The following is an 11,402-nucleotide window of genomic DNA, read 5'->3' as shown; positions in this document are numbered from 1 at the left end:
GACCAGGTGTGGAGGGAGGAGAGACGGCCTGTAAGCTGGCCCGTAAGTGGGCCTACACTGTGAAGGGAGTTCCCAAGAATCAGGCCAAAATCGTCTTTGCAAGTAAGTCGATATACAGCACCTTTTTCTGTGGGGGGTTCCATCATGTCCTGAGATACATGGGGGGGTGGTTCCCATCATGTCCTGAGATACGGGGCCCATCATGTCCTGGGATACGGGGCGGGGGGGTGGTTCCCATCATGTCCTGAGATACGGGGTACATGTCCTGAGATACGGGGCGGGGTTTCCCATCATGTCCTGAGATACGGGGGGGGTTCCCATCATGTCCTGAGATACGGGGCGGGGGGGGTTTCCCATCATGTCCTGAGATACGGGGGGGGTTCCCATCATGTCCTGAGATACGGGGCGTTTGTCTGTCTATCCTAGCTGTGCATTCCTGAAATACACCTTTTTATAGTGCAGTACAACCATTGTAATGGCGGTGCAGTAGTGCTTGAACCCCGGCATGGCTGCTTGCAGCTATATTTGTTACAAATGTTATTTTGAATGGCATATTCCTGTAATCGTGTTCTAGTTCATTTAGTTCCCTCACGTGGCAGAATGCATTGGAACTCTGTGCGGTGAACTCCATAGAAGAAGGATACTAATTGTACTGTGGCGAACCTCTCCTCCTGTAGATGGTAACTTCTGGGGGAGAACCATGGCCGCCATCTCGAGCTCGACAGATCCCAGCAGTTACGAGGGCTTCGGTCCCTTCATGCCCGGCTTTGGGCTCATCCCCTACAACGACATCCCTGCTCTGGAGGTACGTGCTGACATGACCACATCCTCTATAATACTGAACCTTAATGTTACCTCTCTACAGGCCAGTTTCCTGAACCTTGATGTTACTGAACCTTAATGTTACCTCTCTACAGGCCAGTTTCCTGAACCTCTATAATACTGAACCTTAATGTTACCTCTCTACAGGCCAGTTTCCTGAACCTTAATGTTACCTCTCTACAGGCCAGTTTCCTGAACCTCTATAATACTGAACCTTAATGCTACCTCTCTACAGGCCAGTTTCCTGACCTTAATGTTACCCCTCTACAGGCCAGTTTCCTGAACCTCTATAATACTGAACCTTAATGTTACCTCTCTACAGGCCAGTTTCCTGAACCTCTACAGGCCAGTTTCCTGAACCTTAATGTTACCTCTCTACAGGCCAGTTTCCTGAACCTTAATGTTACCTCTCTACAGGCCAGTTTCCTGAACCTCTATAATACTGAACCTTAATGTTACCTCTCTACAGGCCAGTTTCCTGTTCCTCAATAATACTGAACCTTGATGTTACCTCTCTACAGGCCAGTTTCCTGAACCTCTATAATACTGAACCTTAATGTTACCTCTCTACAGGCCAGTTTCCTGAACCTTGATGCTACCTCTCTACAGGCCAGTTTCCTGAACCTCTATAATACTGAACCTTAATGTTACCTCTCTACAGGCCAGTTTCCTGAACCTTGATGTTACCTCTCTACAGGCCAGTTTCCTGAACCTCTATAATACTGAACCTTAATGTTACCTCTCTACAGGCCAGTTTCCTGAACCTCTATAATACTGAACCTTGATGTTACCTCTCTACAGGCCAGTTTCCTGAACCTTAATGTTACCTCTCTACAGGCCAGTTTCCTGAACCTCTATAATACTGAACCTTAATGTTACCTCTCTACAGGCCAGTTTCATGAACCTTAATGTTACCTCTCTACAGGCCAGTTTCCTGTTCCTCTATAATACTGAACCTTAATGTTACCTCTCTACAGGCCAGTTTCCTGTTCCTCTATAATACTGAACCTTGATGCTACCTCTCTACGGGCCAGTTTCCTGAACCTTGATGTTACCTCTCTACAGGCCAGTTTCCTGTTCCTCTATAATACTGAACCTTAATGTTACCTCTCTACAGGCCAGTTTCCTGAACCTTAATGTTACCTCTCTACAGGCCAGTTTCCTGAACCTCTATAATACTGAACCTTAATGTTACCTCTCTACAGGCCAGTTTCCTGAACCTCTATAATACTGAACCTTAATGTTACCTCTCTACAGGCCAGTTTCCTGTTCCTCTATAATACTGAACCTTAATGTTACCTCTCTACAGGCCAGTTTCCTGAACCTCTATAATACTGAACCTTAATGTTACCTCTCTACAGGCCAGTTTCCTGAACCTTAATGTTACCTCTCTACAGGCCAGTTTCCTGAACCTCTATAATACTGAACCTTAATGTTACCTCTCTACAGGCCAGTTTCCTGAACCTCTATAATACTGAACCTTAATGTTACCTCTCTACAGGCCAGTTTCCTGAACCTCTATAATACTGAACCTTAATGTTACCTCTCTACAGGCCAGTTTCCTGAACCTCTATAATACTGAACCTTAATGTTACCTCTCTACAGGCCAGTTTCCTGAACCTTAATGTTACCTCTCTACAGGCCAGTTTCCTGAACCTTGATGTTACCTCTCTACAGGCCAGTTTCCTGAACCTCTATAATACTGAACCTTAATGTTACCTCTCTACAGGCCAGTTTCCTGAACCTTAATGTTACCTCTCTACAGGCCAGTTTCCTGAACCTCTATAATACTGAACCTTAATGTTACCTCTCTACAGGCCAGTTTCCTGAACCTTAATGTTACCTCTCTACAGGCCAGTTTCCTGAACCTTGACCTGTTACCTCTCTACAGGCCAGTTTCCTGAACCTCTATAATACTGAACCTTAATGTTACCTCTCTACAGGCCAGTTTCCTTGAACCTTAATGTTACCACAGGCCAGTTTCCTGAACCTCTATAATACTGAACCTTAATGTTACCTCTCTACAGGCCAGTTTCCTGAACCTGAACCTTAATGTTACCCCTCTACAGGCCAGTTTCCTGAACCTTGATGTTACCTCTCTACAGGCCAGTTTCCTGAACCTTGATGCTACCTCTCTACAGGCCAGTTTCCTGAACCTCTATAATACTGAACCTCAATGTTACCTCTCTACAGGCCAGTTTCCTGAACCTTAATGTTACCTCTCTACAGGCCAGTTTCCTGTTCCTCAATAATACTGAACCTTAATGTTACCTCTCTACAGGCCAGTTTCCTGAACCTTGATGTTACCTCTCTACAGGCCAGTTTCCTGAACCTCTATAATACTGAACCTTAATGTTACCTCTCTACAGGCCAGTTTCCTGAACCTTAATGTTACCTCTCTACAGGCCAGTTTCCTGTTCCTCTATAATACTGAACCTTAATGTTACCTCTCTACAGGCCAGTTTCCTGAACCTCTATAATACTGAACCTTAATGTTACCTCTCTACAGGCCAGTTTCCTGAACCTTAATGTTACCTCTCTACAGGCCAGTTTCCTGTTCCTCTATAATACTGAACCTTAATGTTACCTCTCTACAGGCCAGTTTCCTGAACCTCTATAATACTGAACCTTAATGTTACCTCTCTACAGGCCAGTTTCCTGAACCTCTATAATACTGAACCTTGATGTTATCTCTCTCCAGTTTCCTGGAGCCAGATCAGGCCTAGTCCTGTTTGAGCATGCTCAGTCCAGACGAAGTCTTGGTCTGGGGAAATGGGCCATATTGAGTCAGTATACACAGGAGAGTCTCCACCACTGGGGTCGTGACCCCTGACCCCGGATACCTCACCACTGTAAAATCCATTGATGAGATGTGATCTGTTATCACTGACTGTGTGCTGATGGTTGTTCCCAGAAAGCTCTCCAGGACCCTAACGTAGCAGCCTTCATGGTGGAGCCTATCCAGGGAGAGGCTGGGGTCGTGGTCCCTGACCCCGGATACCTCACCACGGTCAGACAACTCTGCACTCGGAACAACGTGAGTACGAGACGTTTCGGGCGTCGACACAAAAAAAAAAAAAAAGGCCTTGAGAATCAACGGTTGATATTTTTGTGTCTTTTGGAAACAGACACTTTTGGTTGATTGTTCCATCTGTCCGTTTGTCAATGTTTTATTGTTGTAAAACAAATAAATAAATAAAATAAACAAATAAATAAATACTGATATAGCTTTTTCCTTGTTACTGTGCTTCCCTGTGTTTGGGTCTAGAGACCAGGTTATTATAAAACGTTGAAATGTGATTGAATATCTCCTTCTGCATGGTGTTTAGGTGCTGTTCATAGCCAATGAGGTGGCTGTAATGTAGAGGCCCAGTCAGACATAGACTCTACTGTCTGTTCCCATGTTTAGGTGCTGTTCATAGCCGACGAGGTGGCTGTAATGTAGAGGCCCAGTCAGACATAGACTCTACTGTCTGTTCCCATGTTTAGGTGCTGTTCATAGACAGGTGAGACTGTACTGTCTGTTCCCATGTTTAGGTGCTGTTCATAGCCGACGAGGTGGCTGTAATGTAGAGGCCCAGTCAGACATAGACTCTACTGTCTGTTCCCATGTTTAGGTGCTGTTCATAGCCGACGAGGTGGCTGTAATGTAGAGGCCCAGTCAGACATAGACTCTACTGTCTGTTCCCATGTTTAGGTGCTGTTCATAGCCGACGAGGTGGCTGTAATGTAGAGGCCCAGTCAGACATAGACTCTACTGTCTGTTCCCATGTTTAGGTGCTGTTCATAGCCGACGAGGTGGCTGTAATGTAGAGGCCCAGTCAGACATAGACTCTACTGTCTGTTCCCATGTTTAGGTGCTGTTCATAGCCGATGAGGTGCAGACTGGACTGGCCCGTACAGGCAGACGGCTGGCCGTGGACCATGAGGAAGTACGTCCTGATATCGTGATCCTGGGAAAGGCTCTGTCAGGAGGCGTCTACCCTGTGAGTAAAACACAACACTGTTACACTACGTTCTCTGCAATGTTGTTGTGCTCCTCGTTTTTTGATTGACTGAATTAAAATGCTGTCTAATAATTTATTATGGGATGGGTCTCATTAAATACATGAATATTCATGGTTTAATTCACTTCCTTTTGTGACTCCACTGCTTATTCAGCCTTGTTGGGACTGTTGGGACTGGGTCATGTTGGGACTGTTGGGACTGGGTCATGTTGGGACTGTTGGGACTGTTGGGACTGGGTCATGTTGTGACTGTTGGGACTGGGTCATGTTGTGACTGTTGGGACTGGGTCATGTTGGGACTGGGTCATGTTGGGACTGGGTCATGTTGGGACTGGGTCATGTTGGGACTGACTGTTGGGACTGGGTCATGTTGGGACTGTTGGGACTGGGTCATGTTGGGACTGTTGGGACTGGGGCATGTTGGGACTGGGTCATGTTGGGACTGGGTCATGTTGGGACTGGGTCATGTTGGGACTGGGTCATGTTGGGACTGGGGGACTGGGTCATGTTGGGACTGGGTCATGTTGGGACTGTTGGGACTGGGTCATGTTGGGACTGTTGGGACTGGGTCATGTTGGGACTGTTAGGACTGGGTCATGTTGGGACTGTTGGGACTGGGTCATGTTGGGACTGTTGGGACTGGGTCATGTTGGGACTGTTGGGACTGGTTCATGTTGGGACTGGTTCATCTGTGGCTCAGTTGGTAGAGCATGGCGCTTGTAACGCCAGGGTAGTGGGTTCGATTCCCGGGACCACCCATACGTAGAATGTATGCACACATGACTGTAAGTCGCTTTGGATAAAAGCGTCTGCTAAATGGCATATATATATATATATATATGTTGGGACTGGGTCATGTTGGGACTGGGTCATGTTGGGACTGTTGGGACTGTTGGGACTGGGTCATGTTGGGACTGTTGGGACTGGGTCATGTTGGGACTGTTGGGTCATGTTGGGACTGTTGAGACTGGTTCATGTTGGGACTGGGTCATGTCAGTCTCTGATATATACCTTGTCATGCCAGGTGTCTGTTGGGACTGGGTCATGTCAGTCTCTGATATATACCTTGTCATGCCAGGTGTCTGTTGGGACTGGGTCATGTCAGTCTCTGATATATACCTTGTCATGCCAGGTGTCTGTTGGGACTGGATCATGTCAGTCTCTGATATATACCTTATTCTGCCAGGTGTCTGTTGTGACTGGGCCATGTCAGTCTCTGATATATACCTTGTCATGCCAGGTGTCTGTTGGGACTGGGTCATGTCAGTCTCTGATATATACCTTATTCTGCCAGGTGTCTGTTGTGACTGGGCCATGTCAGTCTCTGATATACCTTGTCCTGCCAGGTGTCTGTTGTGACTGGGCCATGTCAGTCTCTGATATATACCTTGTCATGCCAGGTGTCTGTTGTGACTGGGCCATGTCAGTCTCTGATATACCTTGTCATGCCAGGTGTCTGTTGGGACTGGGCCATGTTGTGACTGGGTCATGTCAGTCTCTGATATATACCTTGTCCTGCCAGGTGTCTGTTGGGACTGGGCCATGTCAGTCTCTGATATATACCTTGTCATGCCAGGTGTCTGTTGGGACTGGGTCATGTCAGTCTCTGATATATACCTTATTCTGCCAGGTGTCTGTTGTGACTGGGCCATGTCAGTCTCTGATATACCTTGTCCTGCCAGGTGTCTGTTGTGACTGGGCCATGTCAGTCTCTGATATATACCTTGTCATGCCAGGTGTCTGTTGTGACTGGGCCATGTCAGTCTCTGATATACCTTGTCATGCCAGGTGTCTGTTGGGACTGGGCCATGTTGTGACTGGGTCATGTCAGTCTCTGATATATACCTTATTCTGCCAGGTGTCTGTTGTGACTGGGCCATGTCAGTCTCTGATATACCTTGTCCTGCCAGGTGTCTGTTGTGACTGGGCCATGTCAGTCTCTGATATATACCTTGTCATGCCAGGTGTCTGTTGGGACTGGATCATGTCAGTCTCTGATATATACCTTATTCTGCCAGGTGTCTGTTGTGACTGGGCCATGTCAGTCTCTGATATACCTTGTCATGCCAGGTGTCTGTTGGGACTGGGCCATGTCAGTCTCTGATATATACCTCGTCCTGCCAGGTGTCTGTTGTGACTGGGCCATGTTGTGACTGGGTCATGTCAGTCTCTGATATAAACCTTGTCCTGCCAGGTGTCTGTTGTGACTGGGCCATGTTGTGACTGGGTCATGTCAGTCTCTGATATAAACCTTGTCCTGCCAGGTGTCTGTTGTGACTGGGCCATGTCAGTCTCTGATATATACCTTGTCATGCCAGGTGTCTGTTGGGACTGGGCCATGTCAGTCTCTGATATATACCTTGTCATGCCAGGTGTCTGTTGTGACTGGGCCATGTTGTGACTGGGTCATGTCAGTCTCTGATATATACCTTGTCCTGCCAGGTGTCTGTTGGGACTGGGCCATGTCAGTCTCTGATATATACCTTGTCCTGCCAGGTGTCTGTTGACTGGGCCATGTCAGTCTCTGATATATACCGTGTCATGCAAGGTGTCTGTTGGGACTGGGTCATGTCAGTCTCTGATATATACCTTGTCCTGCCAGGTGTCTGTTGTGACTGGGCCATGTCAGTCTCTGATATATACCTTGTCATGCCAGGTGTCTGTTGGGACTGGGTCATGTCAGTCTCTGATATATACCTTGTCCTGCCAGGTGTCTGTTGTGACTGGGCCATGTCAGTCTCTGATATATACCTCGTCCTGCCAGGTGTCTGTTGTGACTGGGCCATGTCAGTCTCTTATATATACCTTGTCCTGCCAGGTGTCTGTTGTGACTGGGCCATGTCAGTCTCTGATATATACCTTGTCCTGCCAGGTGTCTGCGGTGCTGTGTGATGATGAGGTGATGCTGACCATCAAGCCTGGAGAGCACGGCTCTACGTACGGAGGAAACCCTCTGGCCTGTGGCGTTGCCATGGCAGCTCTAGAGGTACGTGGTAGCTAGCTTTTAGTTATTCAGCTAGTTAGTTATTTAGCTATGGACATATTCAGCTAGTTAGTTATTTAGCTATGGACATATTCAGCTAGTTAGTTATTTAGCTATGGACATATTCAGCTAGTTAGTTATTTGGCTATGGACAGATTCAGCTAGTTAGCTAGCTAGTTAGTTATTTAGCTATGGACAGATTCAGCTAGTTAGTTATTTAGCTATGGACATATTCAGCTAGTTCGTTATTTGGATATGGACATATTCAGCTAGTTAGTTATTTGGCTATGGACATATTCAGCTAGTTAGTTATTTAGCTATGGACAGATTCAGCTAGTTAGCTAGCTAGTTAGTTATTTAGCTATGGACAGATTCAGCTAGTTAGTTATTTAGCTATGGACAGATTCAGCTAGTTAGTTATTTGGCTATGGACAGATTCAGCTAGTTAGTTATTTAGCTATGGACAGATTCAGCTAGTTAGCTAGCTAGTTAGTTATTTGGCTATGGACAGATTCAGCTAGTTGGTAATTTGGCTATGGACAGATTCAGCTAGTTAGCTAGCTAGTTAGTTATTTGGCTATGGACAGATTCAGCTAGTTAGTTATTTAGCTATGGACATATTCAGTTAGTTATTTAGCTATGGACATATTCAGTTAGTTATTTAGCTATGGACATATTCAGCTAGTTAGTTATTTAGCTATGGACATATTCAGCTAGTTAGTTATTTGGCTATGGACAGATTCAGCTAGTTAGTTATTTGGCTATGGACATATTAAGCTAGTTAGCTAGCTAGTTAGTTATTTGGCTATGGATAGATTCAGCTAATTAGTTATTTGGCTATGGACAGATTCAGCTAGTTAGTTATTTAGCTATGGACATATTCAGCTAGTTAGCTAGCTAGTTAGTTATTTGGCTATGGATATATTCAGCTAGTTAGTTATTTGGCTATGGACAGATTCAGCTAGTTAGCTAGCTAGTTAGTTAATTGGCTATGGACAGATTCAGCTAGTTAGCTAGCTAGTTAGTTATTTGGCTATGGACAGATTCAGCTAGTTGGTAATTTGGCTATGGACAGATTCAGCTAGTTAGCTAGCTAGTTAGTTATTTGGCTATGGACAGATTCAGCTAGTTAGTTATTTAGCTATGGACATATTCAGTTAGTTATTTAGCTATGGACATATTCAGCTAGTTAGTTATTTAGCTATGGACATATTCAGCTAGTTAGTTATTTGGCTATGGACAGATTCAGCTAGTTAGTTATTTGGCTATGGACATATTAAGCTAGTTAGCTAGCTAGTTAGTTATTTGGCTATGGATAGATTCAGCTAGTTAGTTATTTGGCTATGGACAGATTCAGCTAGTTAGTTATTTAGCTATGGACATATTCAGCTAGTTAGCTAGCTAGTTAGTTATTTGGCTATGGATAGATTCAGCTAGTTAGTTATTTGGCTATGGACAGATTCAGCTAGTTAGCTAGCTAGTTAGTTAATTGGCTATGGACAGATTCAGCTAGTTAGCTAGCTAGTTAGTTATTTGGCTATGGACAGATTCAGCTAGTTAGTTATTTGGCTATGGACAGATTCAGCTAGTTAGTAATTTGGCTATGGACAGATTCAGCTAGTTAGTAATTTGGCTATGGACAGATTCAGCTAGTTAGTTATTTAGCTATGGACAGATTCAGCTAGTTAGCTAGCTAGTTAGTTATTTGGCTATGGACAGATTCAGCTAGTTAGCTAGCTAGTTAGTTATTTGGCTATGGACAGATTCAGCTAGTTAGTTATTTAGCTATGGACAGATTCAGCTAGTTAGTTATTTAGCTATGGACAGATTCAGCTAGTTAGTTATTTGGCTATGGACAGATTCAGCTAGTTAGTTATTTAGCTATGGACATATTCAGCTAGTTAGCTAGCTAGTTAGTTATTTGGCTATGGATAGATTCAGCTAGTTAGTTATTTGGCTATGGACAGATTCAGCTAGTTAGCTAGCTAGTTAGTTATTTGGCTATGGACAGATTCAGCTAGTTAGCTAGCTAGTTAGTTATTTGGCTATGGACAGATTCAGCTAGTTAGTAATTTGGCTACGGACAGATTCAGCTAGTTAGTAATTTGGCTACGGACAGATTCAGCTAGTTAGTAATTTGGCTACGGACAGATTCAGCTAGTTAGTAATTTGGCTACGGACAGATTCAGCTAGTTAGTAATTTGGCTATGGACAGATTCAGCTAGTTAGCTATTTGGCTATGGACATATTCAGCTAGTTAGTTATTTGGCTATGGACAGATTCAGCTAGTTAGTTATTTGGCTATGGACAGATTCAGCTAGTTAGTTATTTGGCTATGGACAGATTCAGCTAGTTAGCTAGCTAGTTCGTTATTTAGCTATGGACAGATTCAGCTAGTTAGTTATTTGGCTATGGACAGATTCAGCTAGTTAGTTATTTAGCTATGGACAGATTCAGCTAGTTAGCTAGCTAGTTAGTTATTTAGCTATGGACAGATTCAGCTCGTTAGTTATTTGGTTATGGACAGATTCAGCTAGTTAGTTATTTGGCTATGGACAGATTCAGCTAGTTAGTTATTTAGCTATGGGCAGATTCAGCTAGTTAGCTAGCTAGTTAGTTATTTGGCTATGGACAGATTCAGCTAGTTAGTTATTTAGCTATGGACAGCTGTGGCTAGGCTGGATGTCTTGGGTGACTCTTTTAGCTTTGGCTAGGCTGGATGTCTTGGGTGACTCCTCCTACCGTTCATCCTTTTAGCTGTGGCTAGGCTGGATGTCTTGGGTGACTCCTTCTAATTCTTCCTTTTATCTTTGGCTAGGCTGGATGTCTTGGGTGACTCCTCCTACCGTTCATCCTTTTAGCTTTGGCTAGGCTGGATGTCTTGGGTGACTCCTCCTACCGTTCATCCTTTTAGCTGTGGCTAGGCTGGATGTCTTGGGTGACTCCTTCTAATTCTTCCTTTTATCTTTGGCTAGGCTGGATGTCTTGGGTGACTCCTCCTACCGTTCATCCTTTTAGCTTTGGCTAGGCTGGATGTCTTGGGTGACTCCTCCTACCGTTCATCCTTTTAGCTTTGGCTAGGCTGGATGTCTTGGGTGACTCCTCCTACCGTTCATCCTTTTAGCTGTGGCTAGGCTGGATGTCTTGGGTGACTCCTTCTAATTCTTCCTTTTATCTTTGGCTACGGACAGATTCAGATTCAGCTAGTTAGTAATTTGGCTACGGACAGATTCAGCTAGTTAGTAATTTGGCTACGGACAGATTCAGCTAGTTAGTAATTTGGCTACGGACAGATTCAGCTAGTTAGTAATTTGGCTATGGACAGATTCAGCTAGTTAGCTATTTGGCTATGGACATATTCAGCTAGTTAGTTATTTGGCTATGGACATATTCAGCTAGTTAGTTATTTGGCTATGGACAGATTCAGCTAGTTAGTTATTTGGCTATGGACAGATTCAGCTAGTTAGTTATTTGGCTATGGACAGATTCAGCTAGTTAGCTAGCTAGTTCGTTATTTAGCTATGGACAGATTCAGCTAGTTAGTTATTTGGCTATGGACAGATTCAGCTAGTTAGTTATTTAGCTATGGA

The 11,402-nt window shown here is 44.5% G+C and overlaps 1 protein-coding gene and 1 long non-coding RNA gene across 9 annotated transcripts in view; one reads left to right on the top strand and one right to left on the bottom strand.

Annotated features, from left to right (window-relative positions):
• oat (ornithine aminotransferase) overlaps positions 1–11,402 on the top strand; it is a 29,199-nt gene that overhangs the window by 6,599 nt on the left and 11,198 nt on the right. Inside the window, exons 3-8 of one of the 6 annotated variants that reach the window (XM_052501868.1) lie at positions 7–102; positions 678–805; positions 3,737–3,859; positions 4,600–4,620; positions 4,701–4,808; positions 7,702–7,815. In XM_052501868.1, coding sequence (XP_052357828.1) covers positions 7–102; positions 678–805; positions 3,737–3,859; positions 4,600–4,620; positions 4,701–4,808; positions 7,702–7,815 — 590 coding nt within the window. Of the gene's footprint in view, positions 1–6; positions 103–677; positions 806–3,736; positions 3,860–4,231; positions 4,253–4,359; positions 4,381–4,439; positions 4,461–4,519; positions 4,541–4,599; positions 4,621–4,679; positions 4,809–7,701; positions 7,816–11,402 lie in introns of all 6 variants that reach the window. The other 5 variants (XM_052501869.1, XM_052501870.1, XM_052501871.1 and 2 more) reach the window with 5 other exon arrangements.
• LOC127918601 (uncharacterized) lies at positions 903–3,729 on the bottom strand. 3 transcript variants are annotated; one of them, XR_008100534.1, is made up of 6 exons: positions 3,042–3,729; positions 1,966–2,541; positions 1,790–1,841; positions 1,334–1,701; positions 1,219–1,281; positions 903–1,159 (listed from the first exon to the last, which is right to left on the bottom strand). It is a non-coding gene; the product is annotated as an uncharacterized LOC127918601 (long non-coding RNA). The 3 variants fall into 3 exon arrangements; XR_008100536.1 differs by lacking the exon at positions 1,790–1,841 and having other exon boundaries at positions 1,219–1,498; positions 1,955–2,541; XR_008100535.1 differs by lacking the exon at positions 1,790–1,841 and having other exon boundaries at positions 1,219–1,701.

Source organism: Oncorhynchus keta, unplaced genomic scaffold (genome assembly GCF_023373465.1).
Source record: "Oncorhynchus keta strain PuntledgeMale-10-30-2019 unplaced genomic scaffold, Oket_V2 Un_contig_145_pilon_pilon, whole genome shotgun sequence".
NCBI lineage: Eukaryota > Metazoa > Chordata > Actinopteri > Salmoniformes > Salmonidae > Oncorhynchus > Oncorhynchus keta.
This window is presented reverse-complemented; position numbering and strand designations above follow the sequence as displayed.